Source organism: Oncorhynchus keta, chromosome 27 (assembly GCF_023373465.1).
Source record: "Oncorhynchus keta strain PuntledgeMale-10-30-2019 chromosome 27, Oket_V2, whole genome shotgun sequence".
NCBI lineage: Eukaryota > Metazoa > Chordata > Actinopteri > Salmoniformes > Salmonidae > Oncorhynchus > Oncorhynchus keta.
The window spans coordinates 2,090,050-2,112,276 of NC_068447.1; the positions used below are offsets into that span (position 1 = coordinate 2,090,050).

The window sequence follows — 22,227 nt, forward strand, 5'->3', positions numbered from 1 at the left end:
TCTATTACCATACCCCTCTACCCTAGCCCCTTCTCCCCCTGTCCTCCCTATCTATTACCTTACCCCTCTACCCTAGCCCCTTCTCACCTCCTAACCTCCCTATCTATTACCATACCCCTCTACCCTAGCCCCTCCTAACCTCCCCTCCTGTCCTCCCTATCTATTACCTTACCCCCCTACCCTAGCCCCTTCTCCCCTCCTAACCTCCCTATCTATTACCATACCCCTCTACCCTAGCCCCTCCTAACCTCCCCTCCTGTCCTCCCTATCTATTACCTTACCCCCTACCCTAGCCCCTTCTCCCCTCCTAACCTCCCTATCTATTACCTTACCCCTCTACCCTAGCCCCTCCTCCCCCCTGTCCTCCCTATCTATTACCTTTTCCTCTACCCTAGCCCCTCCTAACCTCCCCTCCTTTCCTCCCTATCTATTACCTTACCCCCCTAACCTAGCCCCTTCTCCCCTCCTAACCTCCCTATCTATTACCATACCCCTCTACCCTAGCCCCTTCTCCCCCCCTCCTGTCCTCTCCCTCATACATACATACTCTCTCTCTCTCTCTAGCAACTCCATATGGACTATGTGATGTCAGGAGCCAACTTATTTGCCCAGTCGTACGGCATGCAGGGCTCTACCGACCGTGCCGGCGTGGCTAAGATCCTGGACAGCCTGTCGGTGCCCACCTTCGTCCCCAGGTCAGGGGTCAAGATCCACGTCTCCGACCAGGAGCTGCAGAGCGCCAACGTCAACGTCGGTGAGGGAGAGGGCTTTTACATTTATATAGGCCATTTATTTATACATATATTGGGTGTAGAACTAAGAAAGCCATCACAGCAGAGTGCAGGAGCTTGTAGAACTAACCCAGCCATTGCAGCAGAGTGCAGGAGTGTGTAGAACTAACCCAGCCATTGCAGCAGAGTGCAGGAGTGTGTAGAACTAAGAAAGCCATCGCAGCAGAGTGCAGGAGCTTGTAGAACTAACCCAGCCATTGCAGCAGAGTGCAGGAGTGTGTAGAACTAACCCAGCCATTGCAGCAGAGTGCAGGAGTGTGTAGAACTAACCCAGCCATCGCAGCAGAGTGCAGGAGCGTGTAGAACTAACCCAGCCATCGCAGCAGAGTGCAGGAGTGTGTAGAACTAACCCAGCCATCGCAGCAGAGTGCAGGAGCGTGTAGAACTAACCCAGCCATCGCAGCAGAGTGCAGGAGTGTGTAGAACTAACCCAGCCATCGCAGCAGAGTGCAGGAGCGTGTAGAACTAAGAAAGCCTCTAGAAATGGGACATCTGTTATTTCTGCATTTACCACAGAATGAAAGCCTTCCACAGACTGGATGGAAGAAGGACTTGTGTTGAATTAAATGAGATGGAAGAATCCCAGTTATGATCAGAGTATGTTTATTGTGTTTCATCAGAAAAAACTAACAAGACAGGTCCCACCTCTCGCCACCGGCCACGTGAGATGATTTTACAACATGCCCCTGTCTCATTGGCCTGTTCCCCTGTCTGTCAGCCAATGGACACTGTCGGACTAACGGATGTGTGTCTCTCTCTCTCTGGTGTGAATGTCTTTGGGATGTGTGTGTGAATCTGGGGGGTGTGTCTGGGTCTGGGGGGTGTGTCTGGGTCTGGGGGGTGTGTCTGGGTCTGGGGGTGTGTTTGGGTCTGGGGGTGTGTCTGGGTCTGGGGGTGTGTCTGGGTCTGGGGGTGTGTCTGGGTCTGGGGGTGTGTCTGGGTCTGGGGGTTGTGTCTGGGTCTGGGGTTGTGTCTGGGTCTGGGGGGTGTGTCTGGGTCTGGGGGTTGTGTCTGGGTCTGGGGGTGTGTTTGGGTCTGGGGTTGTGTCTGGGTCTGGGGGTTGTGTCTGGGTCTGGGGGTGTGTCTGGGTCTGGGGGTGTGTCTGGGTCTGGGGGTGTGTCTGTCTGGGGGTGTGTCTGGGTCTGGGGGTGTGTCTGGGTCTGGGGGTGTGTCTGGGTCTGGGGTTGTGTCTGGGTCTGGGGGTGTGTCTGGGTCTGGGGGTGTGTCTGGGTCTGGGGGTGTCTGGGTCTGGGGGTGTCTGGGTCTGGGGGTGTGTGTGTGTGTGTGTAGATGACAACAGGCTAGAGGAACTGAAGACTCTGCTGCCTGGACCGGAAGCTTCTTCTCACTTTAAACTCACTGCCATCGACTTTGAGAAGGTAGAGATCTCTCCCTTTACCTCCCTCTCTCTCTTTACTCTACCCCTCTCCCTCTCTCTCTTTACTCTACCCCTCTCTCTATCTTTACTCTACCCCCTCTCTATCTTTACTTACCCCCCTCTCTCTCTTTACTTACCCCCTCTCTCTCTTTACTTACCCCCTCTCTCTTTACTTACCCCCCTCTCTCTCTTTACTCTACCCCCCTCTCTATCTTTACTTACCCCCTCTCTCTCTTTACTTACCCCCCTCTCTCTTTTACTTACCCTCTCTCTTTTACTCTACCCCCCTCTCTCTCTTTACTTACCCCCCTCTCTCTTTTTACTACCCCCTCTCTCTCTTTACTTACCCCCTCTCTCTTTTACTTACCCCCCTCTCTCTTTACTTACCCCCTCTCTCTCTTTACTCTACCCCCTCTCTCTCTTTACTCTACCCCCTCTCTCTTTACTCTACCCCCTCTCTCTCTTTACTTACCCCCTCTCTCTTTTACTCTACCCCCCTCTCTCTTTACTCTACCCCCTCTCTCTTTACTCTACCCCCCCCCTCTCTCTTTACTTACCCCCCCTCTCTCTCTTTACTCTACCCCCTCTCTCTTTACTCTACCCCCTCTCTCTTTACTCTACCCCCTCTCTCTTTACTCTACCCCCTCTCTTTTACTCTACCCCCCTCTCTCTTTACTCTACCCCCTCTCTCTTTACTCTACCCCCCTCTCTCTTTACTCTACCCCCCCCCCTCTCTCTTTTCTCTCCCCCCCCCTCTCTCTTTACTCTACCCCCCCTCTCTCTTTACTCTACCCCCCTCTCTCTTTACTCTACCCCCCCTCTCTCTTTACTCTACCCCCCTCTCTCTTTACTCTACCCCTCCCTCTCTCTTTACTCTACCCCCCCTCTCTCTTTACTCTACCCCTCCCTCTCTCTCTTTACTCTACCCCCCCCTCTCTTTACTCTACCCCCCCCTCTCTCTCTTTTACTCTACCCTCCCTCTCTCTCTTTACTCTACCCTCCCTCTCTCTCTTTACTCTACCCCTCCCCCTCTCTCTTTACTCTACCCCTCCCTCTCTCTTCACTCTACCCCCTCTCTCTCTTTACTCTACCCCTCTCTCTTTACTCTACCCCTTTCTCTCTCTTTACTCTACCCCCCTCTCTCTCTTTACTCTACCCTCCTCTCTCTTTACTCTACCCCCTCTCTTTACTCTACCCCTCCTCTCTCTTTATTCTACCCCTCCTCTCTCTTTACTCTACCCCCTCTCTCTTTATTCTACCCCCTCTCTCTTTACTCTACCCCCTCTCTTTTACTCTACCCCCTCTCTCTTTACTCTACCCTCCTCTCTCTTTACGCTACCCCTCCTCTCTCTTTACTCTACCCCTCCTCTCTCTTTACTTACCCCCTCTCTCTTTACTCTACCCCTCCTCTCTCTTTACTCTAACCCCTCCTCTCTCTACTCAACCCCCTCTCTCTTTACTCTACCCTCCCTCTCTCTTTACTTACCCCCCTCTTTACTCTACCCCTCCCTCTCTCTTTACTCTACCCCTCCTCTCTCTTTACTTACCCCCCCTCTCTCTTTACTCTACCCCTCCTCTCTTTACTTACCCCCTCTCTCTTTACTCTACCCCTCCTCTCTCTTTACTCTACCCCTCCTCTCTCTTTACTCTACCCCTCCTCCCTCTCTCTTTTACTCTACCCCTCCCTCTCTCTTTACTCTACCCCTCCTCTCTCTTTACTCTACCCTCCTCTCTCTTTACTCTACCCCTCCTCTCTCTTTACTCTACCCCTCCTCTCTCTTTACTCTACCCCTCCTCTCTCTTTACTCTACCCCTCTCTCTTTACTCTCCCCCTCTCTCTCTACTCAACCCCCCCTCTCTCTTTACTCTACCCTCCCTCTCTCTTTACTTACCCCCTCTTTACTCTACCCCCTCCCTCTCTTTACTCTACCCCTCCTCTCTCTTTACTTACCCCCCTCTCTTTACCCCCCCCTCTCTTTACTCTACCCCCCTCTCTCTTTACTTACCCCCTCTCTCTTTACTCTACCTCTCCTCCTCTTTACTCTACCCCTCCCTCTCTTTACTCTACCCCTCCTCTCTCTTTACTTACCCCCCCTCTCTCTTTACTCTACCCCTCCTCTCTCTTTTACTCTACCCCTCCTCTCTCTTTACTTACCCCTCCTCTCTCTTTACTTACCCCTCCTCTCTCTTTACTTACCCCCCTCCTCTCTCTTTACTCTACCCCCTCTCTCTCTTTACTCTACCCCCCTCTCTCTTTACTCTACCCCCTCTCTCTTACTCTACCCCCCCTCCTCTCTCTTTACTTACCCCTCCTCTCTCTTTACTTACCCCCCCTCTCTCTCTTTACTTTACTCTTTACTCTCCTCCTCTCTCTCTTTACTCTACCCCTCCTCTCTCTTTACTCTACCCCCCTCCTCTCTTTACTCAACCCCCTCTACCCTCCTCTCTCTTTACTTACCCCCCTCTTTACTCTTTTTTACTCAACTCTACCCTCCTCTCTCTTTACTTACCCCCCTTTACTCTACCCCCTCCTCTTTACTCTTTACTCTACCCCCTCTCTCTCTTTACTCTACCCCTCCTCTCTCTTTACTCTACCCCCCTCCCTTTCTTTACTTAACCCCCTCTACCCTCCCTCTCTCTTTACTTACCCCCCTCTTTACTCTACCCCCCTCTCTTTACTTAACCCCCTCTACCCTCCCTCTCTCTTTACTTACCCCCTCTTTTACTCTACCCCCCTCTCTCTTTACTTACCCCCTCTTTACTCTACCCCCTCCCTCTCTCTTACTCCCCCCTCTTTGATGACTCTGTGTGTTCCAGGATGATGACTCTGTGTGTTCCAGGATGATGACTCTGTGTGTTCCAGGATGATGACTCTGTGTGTTCCAGGATGATGACTCTGTGTGTTCCAGGATGATGACTCTGTGTGTTCCAGGATGATGACTCTGTGTGTTCCAGGATGATGACTCTGTGTGTTCCAGGATGATGACTCTGTGTGTTCCAGGATGATGACTCTGTGTGTTCCAGGATGATGACTCTGTGTGTTCCAGGATGATGACTCTGTGTGTTCCAGGATGATGACTCTGTGTGTTCCAGGATGACGACTCTGTGTGTTCCAGGATGATGACTCTGTGTGTTCCAGGATGATGACTCTGTGTGTTCCAGGATGATGACTCTGTGTGTTCCAGGATGATGACTCTGTGTGTTCCAGGATGATGACTCTGTGTGTTCCAGGATGATGACTCTGTGTGTTCCAGGATGATGACTCTGTGTGTTCCAGGATGATGACTCTGTGTGTTCTAGGATGATGACTCTGTGTGTTCCAGGATGATGACTCTGTGTGTTCTAGGATGATGACTCTGTGTGTTCTGTGTGTTCCAGGATGATGACTCTAACTTTCACATGGACTTCATTGTGGCTGCTTCCAACCTGAGAGCAGAAAACTACAACATTCCCCCTGCAGACAGACACAAGGTGTGTACGTACACACACTGTCGCTCTCGCTGTCTCGGTGGCTCTCTCTGTGACTCGTTCTCTGTCTTGCTCTCTGTGACTCTGGCTCGTTCTGTCTTGCTCTCTGTGACTCTGGCTCGTTCTCTGTCTTGCTCTCTGTGACTCTGGCTCGCTCTCTGTCCCGGTGGCTCTCTCTGTGACTCTGGCTCGTTCTCTGTCCCTGTCTTGCTCTCTGTGACTCTGGCTCGTTCTCTGTCCCTGTCTTGCTCTCTGTGACTCTGGCTCGTTCTGTCTTGCTCTCTGTGACTCTGGCTCGTTCTCTGTCTTGCTCTCTGTGACTCTGGCTCGCTCTCTGTCCCGGTGGCTCTCTCTGTGACTCTGGCTCGCTCTCTTGTCCTCTGTCACTCTGGTGGCTGTCTTGCTCTCTGTGACTCTGGCTCGCTCTGTCTTGTCCTGTGACTCTGGCTGGCTGTCTTGCTCTCTGTGACTCTGGCTCGTTCTCTGTCCTCTGTGACTGGTCTTGCTCTCTGTGACTCTTCTCTGTCTTGCTCTCTGTGACTCTCTGTCTTGCTCTCTGCTCGTCTTGTGGTCTTGCTCTCTGTGACTCTTCTCTGTCTTGCTCTCTGTGACTCGTTCTCTGTCTTGCTCTCTGTGACTGGTCTTGCTCTCTGTGACTCTGTCTTGCTCTCTGTGACTCTGTCTTGCTCTCTGTGACTGGCTGTCTTGCTCTCTGTGACTCTGGCTCTTGCTCTCTGTCCCTCTGTCTTGCTGGCTCGTTCTCTGTCACTCTGTCTTGCTCTCTGTGACTTTCGCTGTCTTGCTCTCTGTTCGTTCTCTGTCTTGCTCTCTGTGACTCGTTCTCTGTCTTGCTCTCTGTGACTCGTTCTCTGTCTTGCTCTCTGTGACTCGTTCTCTGTCTTGCTCTCTGTGACTCGTTCTCTGTCTTGCTCTCTGTGACTCGTTCGCTGTCTTGCTCTCTGTGACTCGTTCGCTGTCTTGCTCTCTGTGACTCGTTCGCTGTCTTGCTCTCTGTGACTCGTTCGCTGTCTTGCTCTCTGTGACTCGTTCTCTGTCTTGCTCTCTGTCTTGCTCTCTGTGACTCGTTCTTGCTGTCTTGCTCTCTGTGACTCGTTCTCTGTCTTGCTCTTGCTCTCTGTGACTCGTTCTCTGTCTTGCTCTCTGTGACTCGTTCGCTGTCTTGCTCTCTGTGACTCGTTCGCTGTCTTGCTCTCTGTGACTCTGGCTCTCTGTGACTCTCTGTCTTGCTCTCTGTGACTCGTTCTCTGTCTTGCTCTCTGTGACTCGTTCGCTGTCTTGCTCTCTGTGACTCTTTCGCTGTCTTGCTCTCTGTGACTCGTTCGCTGTCTTGCTCTCTGTGACTCGTTCGCTGTCTTGCTCTCTGTGACTCGTTCTCTGTCTTGCTCTCTGTGACTGACTCTGTCTTGCTCTCTCTGTCTTGTCTTGCTCTCTGTGACTGACTCTGTCTTGCTCTCTGTGACTCGTTCTCTGTCTTGCTCTCTGTGACTCGTTCTCTGTCTTGTCTTGCTCGTTCTCTGTCTTGACTCGTTCTCTGTCTTGCTCTGTCTTGCTCTCTGTGACTCTGGCTGTTCTCTGTCTTGCTCTCTGTGACTCGTTCTCTGTCTTGCTCTCTGTGACTCGTTCTCTGTCTTGCTCTCTGTGACTCGTTCTCTGTCTTGCTCTCTGTGACTCGTTCTCTGTCTTGCTCTCTGTGACTCGTTCTCTGTCTTGCTCTCTGTGACTCGTTCTCTGTCTTGCTCTCTGTGACTCGTTCTCTGTCTTGCTCTCTGTGACTCGTTCTCTGTCTTGCTCTGTCTTGCTGTCTTGCTCTCTGTGACTCTGTTCTCTGTCTTGTCTCTGGCTGTGACTGTCTTGCTCTCTGTCTTGCTCTTTGCTGTCTTGCTCTCTGTGACTCGCTCTCTGTCTTGTCTTGTCTTGCTCTCTGTGACTGACTCGTTTGCTGTCTTGCTCTCTGTGACTGACTCGTTCTCTGTCTTGCTCTCTGTGACTGACTCGTTCTCTGTCTTGCTCTCTGTGACTGACTCGTTCTCTGTCTTGCTCTCTGTGACTCGTTCGCTGTCTTGCTCTCTGTGACTCGTTCGCTGTCTTGCTCTCTGTGACTCGTTCGCTGTCTTGCTCTCTGTGACTCTTCGCTGTCTTGCTCTCTGTGACTCGTTCGCTGTCTTGCTCTCTGTGACTCGTTCGCTGTCTTGCTCTCTGTGACTGACTCGTTCGCTGTCTTGCTCTCTGTGACTGGCTCGTTCGCTGTCTTGCTCTCTGTGACTCGTTCGCTGTCTTGCTCTCTGTGACTCGTTCGCTGTCTTGCTCTCTGTGGACTCGTTCTCTGTCTTGCTCTCTGTGACTGGCTCGTTCTCTGTCTTGCTCTCTGTGACTCGTTCTCTGTCTTGCTCTCTGTGACTCGTTCTCTGTCTTGCTCTCTGCGACTCGTTCTCTGTCTTGCTCTCTGTGACTCTCTGTCTTGCTCTCTGTCTTGCTCTCTGCTCTCTCTCTCTCTGTCTTGCTCTCTGTCTTCTCTGTCTTGCTCTCTCTGCGACTCGTTCTCTGTCTTGCTCTCTCTCTGCGACTCGTTCTCTGTCTTGCTCTCTCTCTGCGACTCGTTCTCTGTCTTGCTCTCTCTCTGCGACTCGTTCTCTGTCTTGCTCTCTGCGACTCGTTCTCTGTCTTGCTCTCTCTCTGCGACTCGTTCTCTGTCTTGCTCTCTCTCTGCGACTCGTTCTCTGTCTTGCTCTCTCTGTGACTTCTCTGCGACTCTTGTTCTCTGTCTTGCTCTCTCTCTGACTCGTTCTCTGTCTTGCTCTCTCTCTGCTCGTTCTCTGTCTTGCTCTCTCTCTGGCTCGTTCTCTGTCTTGCTCTCTCTCTGCTCGACTCGTTCTCTGTCTTGCTCTCTGGCTCGACTCTGTTCTCTGTCTTGCTCTCTGTGACTCGTTCGCTGTCTTGCTCTCTGTGACTCGTTCGCTGTCTTGCTCTCTGTGACTCTGGCTCTCTCTGGCTCTCTCTGGCTCTCTGGCTCTCTCTCTCTCTCCAGAGTAAGCTTATAGCTGGGAAGATCATTCCTGCGATAGCGACCACCACAGCGGCGGTCGTAGGTCTGGTCTGTCTGGAGCTCATCAAGATCGTTCAGGGACACAAGAAGGTGGAGTCGTTTAAGAACGGCTTCATGAACCTGGCGCTGCCGTTCTTCGGCTTCTCAGAACCCATCTCTGCTCCCAGCCACAAGGTAGGGTTGGATTCGGGAGGGAGGGGGTCTGTTCAGAGGGTATGTGTGTGACTGTCTAGGACAGGGCTCCCCAGTAGATGGCCCGCGGGTGATTTTTCTCATTTGATTTAAAAATGTATTTTATTTGGCCCCTCCAAATGATTTAATTCCCACTTATAAATATAGTTATATGGGATGGTATTCCAATGTAATCTAGGTTCGTGGTCCATTGCAGAGTACAAATGATTTAGAACTGAACAGAAATATAAACAAAACATGTCAAATGTTGGTCCCAGGCATGATCATTACACAGGTGCACCTTGTGCTGGGGACAATGAAAGGCCACTCTAAAATGTTCCGTATTGTCACACATCACAATGCCACAGATGTCTGACGTTTTGAGGGAGCGGGCAATTGGCATTCTGACTGCAGGAATGTCCACCAGAGCTGTTGCCAGAGAATTGAATGGTAATTTCTCTCCCAGTACGTCCGCCCGGCCTCACAACTGCAGACCACGTGTAACCACGCCAGCCCAGGACCTCCTCATCCGGCTTCTTCACCTGCGGGATCGGGTGGTGGGGGGGTGTTTCTGTCTGTAGTAAAGCCCTGGGGATAAACTCATTCTGATTGGCTGTGCCTGGCTCTCCAGTGGATGCACCCCTGCCCAGTCATGTGAAACCCATAGATTAGGGCCGAGTTTGTTTATTTCAATTGACTGATTTCCTGTAACTCAGTAAACCTTTTGAAATTGTAGCATGTTGCGTTTATATTTTATATATTTTTATATTTTCTCTTTCTCTCTCTGCCTCCCCCTTCTCTCCCCATCTCTTTCTCTCTCTGCCTCCCCCTCTCTCCCCATCTCTTTCTCTCTCTGCCTCCCCCTCTCTCCCCATCTCTTTCTCTCTCTGCCTCCCCCTCTCTCCCCATCTCTTTCTCTCTCTGCCTCCCCCTTCTCTCCCCATCTCTTTCTCTCTCTGCCTCCCCCTTCTCTCCCCATCTCTTTCTCTGCTCTGCCCCCCATCTCCATCTCTTTCTCTCTCTGCCTCCCCTTCTCTCCCCATCTCTTTCTCTCTCTGCCTCCCCTTCTCTCCCCATCTCTTTCTCTCTCTGCCTCCCCTTCTCTCCCCATCTCTTTCTCTCTCTGCCTCCCCTTCTCTCCCCATCTCTTTCTCTCTCTGCCTCCCCTCTCTCCCCATCTCTTTCTCTCTGCCTCCCCTCTCTCCCCATCTCTTTCTCTCTCTGCCTCCCCTTCTCCCCATCTCTTTCTCTCTCTGCCTCCCCCTCTCTCCCCATCTCTTTCTCTCCCTGCCCCCATCTCTCCCCATCTCTTTCTCCTCTGCCTCCCCATCTCTTTCTCTCTCTGCCTCCCCCTTCTCTCCCCATCTCTTTCTCTCTCTGCCTCCCCTCTCTCCCCATCTCTTTCTCTCTCTGCCTCCCCCTCTCTCCCCATCTCTTTCTCTCTCTGCCTCCCCCTCTCTCCCCATCTCTTTCTCTCTCTGCCTCCCCCTTCTCTCCCCATCTCTTTCTCTCTCTGCCTCCCCCTTCTCTCCCCATCTCTTTCTCTCTCTGCCTCCCCCTTCTCTCCCCATCTCTTTCTCTCTCTGCCTCCCCTTCTCTCCCCATCTCTTTCTCTCTCTGCCTCCCCTTCTCTCCCCATCTCTTTCTCTCTCTGCCTCCCCCTTCTCTCCCCATCTCTTTCTCTCTCTGCCTCCCCTTCTCTCCCCATCTCTTTCTCTCTCTGCCTCCCCCTTCTCTCCCCATCTCTTTCTCTCCCCATCTCTTTCCCCCTGCTCTCCCCATCTCTTTCTCTCTCTGCCTCCTTCCTCCCCATCTCTTTCTCTCTCTGCCTCCCCTCTCTCCCCATCTCTTTCTCTCTCTGCCTCCCCTTCTCCCCCCATCTCTTTCTCTCTCTGCCTCCCCCTTCTCTCCCCATCTCTTTCTCTCTCTGCCTCCCCCTCTCTCCCCATCTCTTTCTCTCTGCCTCCCCTTCTCTTTCTTTCTCTCTGCCTCCCCATCTCTTTCTCTCTCTGCCTCCCCTCTCTCACCATCTCTTTCTCTCTCTGCCTCCCCTCTCTCCCCATCTCTTTCTCTCTCTGCCTCCCCTTCTCTCCCCATCTCTTTCTCTCTGCTGCCTCCCCCATCTCTTTCTCCCCCCCTCTCTTTTCTCTCTCTGCCTCCCCCTTCTCTCCCCATCTCTTTCTCTCTCTGCCTCCCCCTTCTCTCCCCATCTCTTTCTCTCTCCCCCCCCTCTCTTTCTTTCTCTCTCTGCCTCCCCTTCTCTTCTCTTTCTCTCTCTGCCTCCCCATCTCTTTCTCTCTCTGCCTCCCCTCTCTCCCCATCTCTTTCTCTCTCTGCCTCCCCATCTCTTTCTCTCTCTGCCTCCCCCTCTCTCCCCATCTCTTTCTCTCTCTGCCTCCCCCTCTCCCCCATCTCTTTCTCTCTGCCTCCCCTCTCCCCCTCTCTCTGCTCTCTCTCTCTCTCCCCCCTCTCCCCATCTCTTTCTCTCTCTGCCTCTCTCTCTCTGCCTCTCCCCATCCATCTCTCTCTCTCCATCCATCTCCATCCATCTCTATCTCTCTCTCTCTCTCTCTCTCTGCCTCTCTCTCTCCCCATCCATCTCCATCTCTTCTCTCTCTCTCCCCATCCATCTCTATCTCTATCTATCTATCTATCTATCTATCTATCTATCTATCTATCTATCTATCTATCTATCTATCTATCTATCTCCATAGTACTATGAGATTGACTGGTCTCTGTGGGATCGTTTTGAGGTGAAGGGTCTGCAGGCCAATGGAGAGGAGATGACTCTCCGACAGTTCCTGGACTACTTCAAGGTACGCCTGCCCTCGTGCTGAGTCTCTGTGCTGAGTCTCTGTGCTGAGTCTCTGTGCTGAGTCTCTGTGCTGAGTCTCTGTGCTGAGTCTCTGTGCTGAGTCTCTGTGCTGAGTCTCTGTGCTGAGTCTCTGTGCTGAGTCTCTGTGCTGAGTCTCTGTGCTGAGCTTACGTTCGTTATTGGTTTCTATAACATTTAGTCTTTCCTTCCCCGGTAGAATGAGCATCAGTTGGAGATCACCATGCTGTCTCAGGGAGTCTCCATGCTCTACTCCTCTCACCCTGCTGTCTTCCTCCTCTCTGTCTCCCCTGTAGAATGAGCATCAGTTGGAGATCACCATGCTGTCTCAGGGAGTCTCCATGCTCTACTCCTCTCACCCTGCTGTCTTCCTCTCTCTGTCTCCCCTGTAAATGAGCATCAGTTGGAGATCACCATGCTGTCTCAGGAGTCTCATGCTCTAGTCAACTGCTGCTGTTACCGTGAGTCACTGCCAACCCCGTCCTGTCACGTCTAGAACTGACCCCGTCCTGTCACGTCTAGAACTGACCCCGTCCTGTCACGTCTAGAACTGACCCCGTCCTGTCACGTCTAGAACTGACCCCGTCCTGTCACGTCTAGAACTGACCCCGTCCTGTCACGTCTAGAGCTGACCCCGTCCTGTCACGTCTAGAGCTGACCCCGTCCTGTCACGTCTAGAGCTGACCCCGTCCTGTCACGTCTAGAGCTGACCCCGTCCTGTCACGTCTAGAGCTGACCCCGTCCTGTCACGTCTAGAACTGACCCCGTCCTGTCACGTCTAGAACTGACCCCGTCCTGTCACGTCTAGAACTGACCCCGTCCTGTCACGTCTAGAGCTGACCCTGTCACGTCCTGACCCCGTCCTCACGTCTAGAACTGACCCCGTCCTGTCACGTCTAGAACTGACCCCGTCCTGTCACGTCTAGAACTGACCCCGTCCTGTCACGTCTGACCCCGTCAGAACTGACCCCGTCCTGTCACGTCTAGAACTGACCCCGTCCACGCCACGCCTAGAGCTGACCCCGTCCTGAGCTACGTCTAGAACTGACCCCGTCCTGTCACGTCTCTAGACTGACCCCGTCCTGTCACGTCTAGAGCTGACCCCGTCACGTCTAGAGCTGACCCCGTGACCCCGTCACTAGAGCTGACCCCGAAGCTGACCCCCGTCTCTAGAGCGTGACCCGTCACGTCTAGAGCTGACCCGTCACGTCTAGAGCTGACCCCGTCGAGCTGACCCCGTCAGAGCTGACCCGTCACGTCTAGAGCTGACCCCGTCACGTCTAGAGCTGACCCCGTCACGTCTAGAGCTGACCCCGTCACGTCTAGAGCTGACCCCGTCACGTCTAGAGCTGACCCCGTCACGTCTAGAGCTGACCCCGTCACGTCTAGAGCTGACCCCGTCACGTCTAGAACTGACCCCGTCACGTCTGACCCGAACTGACTCCGCACGACTGACCCGTCTCGTCTAGAACTGACCCCGTCTCGTCTAGAACTGACCCCCTAGAACTGACCCCGCTGTCTGACCCCGTCGAGAACTGACCCCGTCGTCTGTCTGACCGTCTGACGAGAACTGACCCCGTCGCTGACCCCGTCTCGTCGAGAACTGACCCCTGTCTCCCCGTCGAGAACTGACCCCGTCTCGTCTAACTGACCCCGTCTCGTCGAGAACTGACCCCGCCTCGTCGAGAACTGACCCCGTCTCGTCGCTGTGACCTCGTCGAGAACTGACCCTCGCTGTCTGACCCCGTCTCGTCTAGAACTGACCCCGCGCTGTCTCGTCTAGAACTGACCCCGCGCTGTCTCGTCTAGAACTGACCCCGCGCTGTCTCGTCGAGAACTGACCCCGCGCTGTCTCGTCAAGACATTCTGTTGAGTATCATACTGGGGTCCACAAAATGACACGTCTCTCTTCCATCTCATGTTGCTGAAGGGAAGAAACCAGTGAAAGCGACACCTCGCTGCACACGGCCTAGCCTGTCCCCTAGGGGCGACGCCTGGCCTGTCCCCTAGAGCGACGCCTGGCCTGTCCCCTAGAGCGACGCCTGGCCTGTCCCCTAGAGCGACGCCTGGCCTGTCCCCTAGAGCGACGCCTGGCCTGTCCCCTAGAGCGACGCCTGGCCTGTCCCCTAGAGCGACGCCTGGCCTGTCCCCTAGAGCGACGCCTAGCCTGTCCCCTAGAGCGACGCCTAGCCTGTCCCCTAGAGCGACGCCTGGCCTGTCCCCTAGAGCGACGCCTGGCCTGTCCCCTAGAGCGACGCCTGGCCTGTCCCCCTAGAGCGACGCCTGGCCTGTCCCCTAGAGCGACGCCTGGCCTGTCCCCTAGAGCGACGCCTGGCCTGTCCCCTAGAGCGACGCCTGGCCTGTCCCCTAGAGCGACGCCTGGCCTGTCCCCTAGAGCGACGCCTGGCCTGTCCCCTAGAGCGACGCCTGGCCTGTCCCCTAGAGCGACGCCTGGCCTGTCCCCTAGAGCGACGCCTGGCCCCTAGAGCGACGCCTGTCCCCTAGAGCGACGCCTGTCCCCTAGAGCGACGCCTGTCCCCTAGAGCGACGCCTGTCCCCTAGAGCGACGCCTGTCCCCTAGAGCGACGCCTGTCCCCTAGAGCGACGCCTGTCCCCTAGAGCGACGCCTGTCCCCTAGAGCGACGCCTGTCCCCTAGAGCGACGCCTGTCCCCTAGAGCGACGCCTGTCCCCTAGAGCGACGCCTGTCCCCTAGAGCGACGCCTGTCCCCTAGAGCGACGCCTGGCCTGTCCCCTAGAGCGACGCCTGGCCTGTCCCCTAGAGCGACGCCTGGCCTGTCCCCTAGAGCGACGCCTAGCCTGTCCCCTAGAGCGACGCCTGGCCTGTCCCCTAGAGCGACGCCTGGCCTGTCCCCTAGAGCGACGCCTGGCCTGTCCCCTAGAGCGACGCCTGGCCTGTCCCCTAGAGCGACGCCTGGCCTGTCCCCTAGAGCGACGCCTGGCCTGTCCCCTAGAGCGACGCCTGGCCTGTCCCCTAGAGCGACGCCTGGCCTGTCCCCTAGAGCGACGCCTAGCCTGTCCACTAAAGCGACACCTAGCGGCCTTTTGTAAATGTATGTAGTTCTGTCCTTGAGCTGTTCTTGTCTATTGATCAAATCAAATGTATTTATAAAGCCCTTCGTACATCAGCTGATATCTCAAAGTGCTGTACAGAAACCCAGCCTAAAACCCCAAACAGCAAGCAATGCAGGTGTAGAAGCACGGTGGCTAGGAAAAACTCCCTAGAAAGGCCAAAACCTAGGAAGACACCTAGAGAGGAACCAGGCTATGAGGGGTGGCCAGTCCTCTTCTGGCTGTTCCAGGTGGATATTATAACAGAACATGGCCAAGATGTTCATAAATGACCAGCATGGTCAAATAATAGTAAGGCAGAACAGTTGAAACTGGAGCAGCAGCATGGCCAGGTGGACTGGGGACAGCAAGGAGTCATCATGTCAGGTAGTCCTGGGGCATGGTCCTAGGGCTCAGGTCCTCCGAGAGAGAGAAAGAAAGAGAGAATTAGAGAACGCACACTTAGATTCACACAGGACACCGAATAGGTCAAGAAGTACTCCAGATATAACAAACTGACCCTAGCCCCCGACACATAAACTACTGCAGCATAAATACTGGAGGCTGAGACAGGAGGGGTCAGGAGACACTGTGGCCCCATCCGAGGACACCCCGGACAGGGCCAAACAGGAAGGATATAACCCCACCCACTTATTAATGTTCTGTATTATGTCTCATGTTTTGTGGAACCCAGGAAGAGTAGCTGCTGCTTTTACAACAGCTAATGAGGATCCTAATAAATCCCACAAAATACTACATCTTCATTGATCTCTGCTCGGGTCCGACAGTCATAACATACGCAAGTTATTTCAGACAAGGCCTGTGCCGAAGGGGGTTACTGCCCTAATTAAGCCGAAGGGGGTTACTGCCCTAATTAAGCCGAAGGGGGTTACTGCCCTAATTAAGCCGAAGGGGGTTACTGCCCTAATTAAGCCGAAGGGGGTTACTGCCCTAATTAAGCCGAAGGGGGTTACTGCCCTAATTAAGCCGGAGGGGGTTACTGCCCTAATTAAGCCGGAGGGGGTTACTGCCCTAATTAAGCCGGAGGGGGTTACTGCCCTAATTAAGCCGGAGGGGTTACTGCCCTAATTAAGCCGGAGGGGTTACTGCCCTAATTAAGCCGGAGGGGTTACTGCCCTAATTAAGCCGGAGGGGGTTACTGCCCTAATTAAGCCGGAGGGGTTACTGCCCTAATTAAGCCGGAGGGGTTACTGCCCTAATTAAGCCGGAGGGGTTACTGCCCTAATTAAGCCGGAGGGGTTACTGCCCTAATTAAGCCGAAGGTCTGAAATGTGACACAATTCAATATTTTGTTGCCAATCAATAACTGGAATCAATAATTGGAATCAATAACTGGAATCAATAACTGGAATCAATAATTGGAATCAATAACTGGAATCAATAATTGGAATGACAGGAATTTCTAACTTGAGGAATCTGAAGTTTCTCAAACTGCCAGAGATGACTGGGGTCTTACTGAACTAAATGTAGTCTTCCTTCTCCTCTCTCCTCCCCCTCTCTCCTCCCCCTCTCTCCTCTCTCCTCCCCCTCTCTCCTCTCCCCTCTCTCCTCTCTCCTCTCTCCCCCCTCCTCTCTCCTCTCTCCTCCCTCCCTCTCTCCTCCCTCCTCTCTCCTCTCTCCTCCCTCCTCTCTCCTCTCTCCTCTCTCCTCCCCCTCTCTCCTCTCTCCTCCCCCTCTCTCCTCTCTCCTCCCCCTCTCTCCTCTCTCCTCCCCCTCTCTCCTCTCTCCTCCCCCTCTCTCCTCTCTCCTCCCCCTCTCTCCTCTCTCCTCTCCCCTCTCTCCTCTCTCCTCTCTCCTCCCTCCTCTCTCCTCCCTCCTCTCTCCTCCCCCTCTCTCCTCTCCCCTCTCTCTCTCCTCCCCCTCTCTCCTCCCCCCTCTCTCCTCTCTCCTCCCCCTCTCTCCTCTCTCCTCCCCCCTCTCTCCTCTCTCCTCCCCCTCTCTCCTCTCTCCTCTCCCCTCTCTCCTCTCCCCTCTCTCCTCCCCTCCTCTCTCCTCCCTCCTCTCTCCTCCCCCTCTCTCCTCTCCCCTCTCTCCTCTCTCCTCCCCCTCCTCCTCTCCCCTCTCCTCCCCCTCTCTCCTCCCCCTCTCTCCTCTCTCCTCCCCCTCTCTCCTCTCTCCTCCCCCTCTCTCCTCTCTCCTCCCCCTCTCTCCTCTCTCCTCCCCCTCTCTCCTCTCTCCCCCTCTCTCCTCTCCCCTCTCTCCTCTCCCCTCTCTCTCTCTCCCCTCTCTCCTCTCCCTCTCTCCCTCTCCCCTCTCTCCTCTCCCCTCTCCCCTCTCTCCTCCCTCCTCTCTCCTCCCCCTCTCTCCCCTCTCTCCTCTCCCCTCTCTCCTCTCCCCTCTCTCCTCTCTCCTCTCCTCTCTCCTCTCTCCTCCCCCTCTCTCTCTCTCCTCCCCCTCTCTCCTCTCTCCTCTCTCCTCCCCCTCTCTCCTCTCTCCTCCCCCTCTCCTCTCTCCTCCTCCCCTCTCTCTCCTCTCTCTCTCTCCTCTCTTCCCTCCACTCTCCCCTCTCCACTAATCCCCCCTTTGCTCTCCAGGATGACAGAGATTGTGACCAAGGTTTCTAAGAAGAAGCTGGGGAAGCATGTGAAAGCTCTGGTGTTTGAGCTGTGCTGCAACGACCTGACTGAGGAAGATGTGGAGGTTCCCTCGTCAGATACACCATCCGCTGAACCACACACACACACCGGGGAGTAAGGAGAGGGGATGGCTTTGGATCAATCACTTGTAGAGGAAGGTTATTGGATCCCTGGTTCAAAATGGCACCCTATTCCTATATAGTGTACCCTATTCCCTATATAGTGTACCCTATTCCTATATAGTGTACCCTATTCCCTATATAGTGTACCCTATTCCTATATAGTGTACTCTATTCCTATATAGTGTACCCTATTCCTATATAGTGTACCCTATTCCCTATATAGTGTACCCTATTCCTATATAGTGTACCCTATTCCCTATATAGTGTACCCTATTCCCTATATAGTGTACCCTATTCCTATATAGTGTACCCTATTCCCTATATAGTGTACTCTATTCCTATATAGTGTACCCTATTCTCTATATAGTGTACTCTATTCCCTATATAGTGTTCCCTATATAGTGTTCCCTATTCCCTATATAGTGTACCCTGAACTTATAGAGACTAGGGTGCCAAACAACGATCTGAAATGAGATGTGTTGGGACATGGTTGTGGGGAGATTGTAAACGGATTGGTCCCTGTACCCAACAACTCTGCTACCCCCTCCCCCCCCAACAACTCTGCTACCCCCCTCCCCCCAACAACTCTGCTACCCTCCCCACTCAGTGCTGCCGTGTCAGTGGCACGTCCTTCCCTGTTCACCCCTGACCCCTGCATTGTGACGTGGCACGTCCTTCCCGTTCACCCCTGACCCCTGCATTGTGATGTGGCACGTCCTTCCCGTTCACCCCTGACCCCTGCATTGTGATGTGGCACGTCCTTCCCGTTCACCCCTGACCCCTGCATTGTGATGTGGCACGTCCTTCCCCCGTTCACCCCTGACCCCTGCATTGTGACGTGGCACGTCCTTCCCCCGTTCTCCCCTGACCCCTGCGTTGTGATGTGGCACGTCCTTCCCCGTTCACCCCTGACCCCTGCATTGTGACGTGGCACGTCCTTCCCCGTTCTCCCCTGACCCCTGCGTTGTGATGTGGCACGTCCTTCCCCGTTCACCCCTGACCCCTGCATTGTGACGTGGCACGTCCTTCCCCGTTCTCCCCTGACCCCTGCGTTGTGATGTGGCACGTCCTTCCCGTTCACCCCTGACCCCTGCATTGTGACGTGGCACGTCCTTCCCCTGTTCTCCCTGACCCCTGCGTTGTGATGTGGCACGTCCTTCCCCCGTTCACCCCTGACCCCTGCATTGTGACGTGGCACGTCCTTCCCGTTCTCCCCTGACCCCTGCGTTGTGATGTGGCACGTCCTTCCCGTTCACCCCTGACCCCTGCGTTGTGATGTCATCTGACCAGTAGTGGCAAACAAAACTTAACTGGAACGAACATCTCTGAGGATTTTATACATTTTGGAAAACAGAAATCCAGGAAACAACCGTAAAATCTCCCTTGGATTGTATTTGAAGTGTAAAATGGGGGGGGGGGGCTGTGAATAAAGAGGAACTCTTGACTACCCCTGACTGTAACATACCCTGGGAGGGCAGACTGACCGACCGGGACCCCCAGGGTTGGTATTTTAACAGGTGTGTCTCTGCCCCCCTTTCTATCTAGTTCCTAAAGGTGGGAGGAGGGATTGTGAGGAGGAGGAGGGGGGGGACAGGTGTTTAAACATGACTTGAGTTTTCACTTTGTTTTTCCATTTCATTTGATTTTGGGATGTACTTGTGTGTGCGCCGGGCCACAACCCTCAGGAACATTCTGTCCTGTTCCGTCTGCTTTTTAAAGTCCAGTGTGTCAGCAGGTGGAGTCGGTCTGGTAGAGCTGCTGTCATGGCAACACTGATCAATAAATACATTGAATTGAATAAATACAGATTTGTCTCATCTCCTCTTTAAATGTTCACGCTACCTTCTTGTGTCCTTCTGTAGCTCAGTTGGTAGAGCATGGCGCTTGTAACGCCAGGGTAGTGGGTTCGATTCCCGGGACCACCCATACGTAGAATGTATGCACACATGACTGTAAGTCGCTTTGGATAAAAGCGTCTGCTAAATGGCATATATTATTATTATTATATTGCTACCCTGGTCCCAGATCTGTTCACCCCCTGGGGGGGTTTCTATGAAGAGGGAGGAGTATGATGCCCTAGCCTGGTCCCAGATCTGTTCACCCCCTGGGGGGGTTTCTATGAAGAGGGAGAAGTATGATGCCCTAGCCTGGTCCCAGATCTGTTCACCCCCTGGGGGGGTTTCTATGAAGAGGAGAAGTATGATGCCCTAGCCTGGTCCCAGACCTGTTCACCCCTGGGGGGTTTCTATGAAGAGGGAGAAGTATGATGCCCTAGCCTGGTCCCAGACCTGTTCACCCCCTGGGGGTTTCTATGAAGAGGGAGAAGTATGATGACCTAGCCTGGTCTCAGATCTGTTCACCCCCTGGGGGGGTTTCTATGAAGAGGGAGAAGTATGATGCCCTAGCCTGGTCCCAGACCTGTTCACCCCCTGGGGTTTCTATGAAGAGGGAGAAGTATGATGCCCTAGCCTGGTCTCAGATCTGTTCACCCCTGGGGTTTCTATGAAGAGGGAGGAGTATGATGCCCTAGCCTGGTCCCAGACCTGTTCACCCCCTGGGGGTTTCTATGAAGAGGGAGGAGTATGATGCCCTAGCCTGGTCCCAGACCTGTTCACCCCCTGGGGGTTTCTATGAAGAGGGAGGGTATGATGCCCTAGCCTGGTCCCAGATCTGTTCACCCCTGGGGGTTTCTATGAAGAGGGAGGAGTATGATGCCCTAGCCTGGTCTCAGATCTGTTCACCCCCTGGGGGTTTCTATGAAGAGGGAGGAGTATGATGCCCTAGCCTGGTCCCAGATCTGTTCACCCCTGGGGGGTTTCTATGAAGAGGGAGGAGTATGATGCCTAGCCTGGTCTCAGATCTGTTCACCCCTGGGGGTTTCTATGAAGAGGGAGGAGTATGATGCCCTAGCCTGGTCCCAGATCTGTTCACCCCCTGGGGTTTCTATGAAGAGGGAGGAGTATGATGCCCTAGCCTGGTCTCAGATCTGTTCACCCCCTGGGGGTTTCTATGAAGAGGGAGGAGTATGATGCCCTAGCCTGGTCTCAGATCTGTTCACCCCTGGGGTTTCTATGAAGAGGGAGGAGTATGATGCCCTAGCCTGGTCCCAGACCTGTTCACCCCCTGGGGGTTTCTATGAAGAGGGAGAAGTATGATGCCCTAGCCTGGTCTCAGATCTGTTTCACCCCTGGGGGTTTCTATGAAGAGGGAGGAGTATGATGCCCTAGCCTGGTCCCAGATCTGTTCACCCCTGGGGTTTTCTATGAAGAGGGAGGGAGTATGATGCCCTAGCCTGGTCCCAGATCTGTTCACCCCTGGGGGGTTTCTATGAAGAGGGAGAAGTATGATGACCTAGCCTGGTCTCAGATCTGTTCACCCCCTGGGGGGGGTTTCTATGAAGAGGGAGGAGTATGATGCCCTAGCCTGGTCCCAGATCTGTTCACCCCCTGGGGGTTTCTATGAAGAGGGAGGAGTATGATGACCTAGCCTGGTCTCAGATCTGTTCACCCCTGGGGGTTTCTATGAAGAGGGAGAAGTATGATGCCCTAGCCTGGTCCCAGACCTGTTCACCCCTGGGGGTTTTTCTATGAAGAGGGAGAAGTATGATGCCCTGGCCTGGTCTCAGATCTGTTCACCCCTGGGGGTTTCTATGAAGAGGGAGGAGTATGATGCCCTAGCCTGGTCCCAGACCTGTTCACCCCCTGGGGTTTCTATGAAGAGGGAGGAGTATGATGCCCTAGCCTGGTCCCAGACCTGTTCACCCCCTGGGGGTTTCTATGAAGAGGGAGAAGTATGATGCCCTAGCCTGGTCCCAGATCTGTTCACCCCCTGGGGGTTTCTATGAAGAGGGAGGAGTATGATGCCCCTAGCCTGGTCTCAGATCTGTTCACCCCCTGGGGGTTTCTATGAAGAGGGAGGAGTATGATGCCCTAGCCTGGTCCCAGATCTGTTCACCCCTGGGGGTTTCTATGAAGAGGGGAGGAGTATGATGCCCTAGCCTGGTCTCAGATCTGTTCACCCCCTGGGGGGTTTCTATGAAGAGGGAGGAGTATGATGCCCAGCCTGGTCCCAGATCTGTTCACCCCTGGGGGTTTCTATGAAGAGGGAGGAGTATGATGCCCTAGCCTGGTCTCAGATCTGTTCACCCCCCTGGGGGTTTCTATGAAGAGGAGGAGTATGATGCCCTAGCCTGGTCTCAGATCTGTTCACCCCTGGGGGTTTCTATGAAGAGGGAGGAGTATGATGCCCTAGCCTGGTCCCAGACCTGTTCACCCCCTGGGGGTTTCTATGAAGAGGGAGAAGTATGATGCCCTAGCCTGGTCCCAGATCTGTTCACCCCCTGGGGGGGGTTTCTATGAAGAGGGAGGAGTATGATGCCCTAGCCTGGTCCCAGATCTGTTCACCCCCTGGGGGGGTTTCTATGAAGAGGGAGAAGTATGATGCCCTAGCCTGGTCCCAGATCTGTTCACCCCCTGGGGGTTTCTATGAAGAGGGAGGAGTATGATGCCCTAGCCTGGTCCCAGATCTGTTCACCCCTTGGGGGGGTTTCTATGAAGAGGGAGAAGTATGATGCCCTAGCCTGGTCTCAGATCTGTTCACCCCCTGGGGGTTTCTATGAAGAGGGAGGAGTATGATGCCCTAGCCTGGTCCCAGATCTGTTCACCCCCCTGGGGGTTTCTATGAAGAGGAGAAGTATGATGCCCTAGCCTGGTCCCAGATCTGTTCACCCCCTG

At 54.0% G+C, this 22,227-nt stretch overlaps 1 protein-coding gene across 1 annotated transcript in view; it reads left to right on the forward strand.

Moving 5' to 3' along the window:
* LOC127912336 (ubiquitin-like modifier-activating enzyme 1) overlaps positions 1 to 17,465 on the forward strand; it is a 99,293-nt gene extending 81,828 nt beyond the window's left edge. Inside the window, 9 exon segments of the mRNA XM_052481254.1 lie at positions 565 to 754; positions 2,082 to 2,170; positions 5,548 to 5,640; positions 8,684 to 8,875; positions 11,587 to 11,688; positions 11,905 to 11,988; positions 12,738 to 12,757; positions 17,331 to 17,440; positions 17,443 to 17,465. Coding sequence (XP_052337214.1) covers positions 565 to 754; positions 2,082 to 2,170; positions 5,548 to 5,640; positions 8,684 to 8,875; positions 11,587 to 11,688; positions 11,905 to 11,988; positions 12,738 to 12,757; positions 17,331 to 17,440; positions 17,443 to 17,465 — 903 coding nt within the window.
* Positions 17,466 to 22,227: the final 4,762 nt, after the last annotated feature.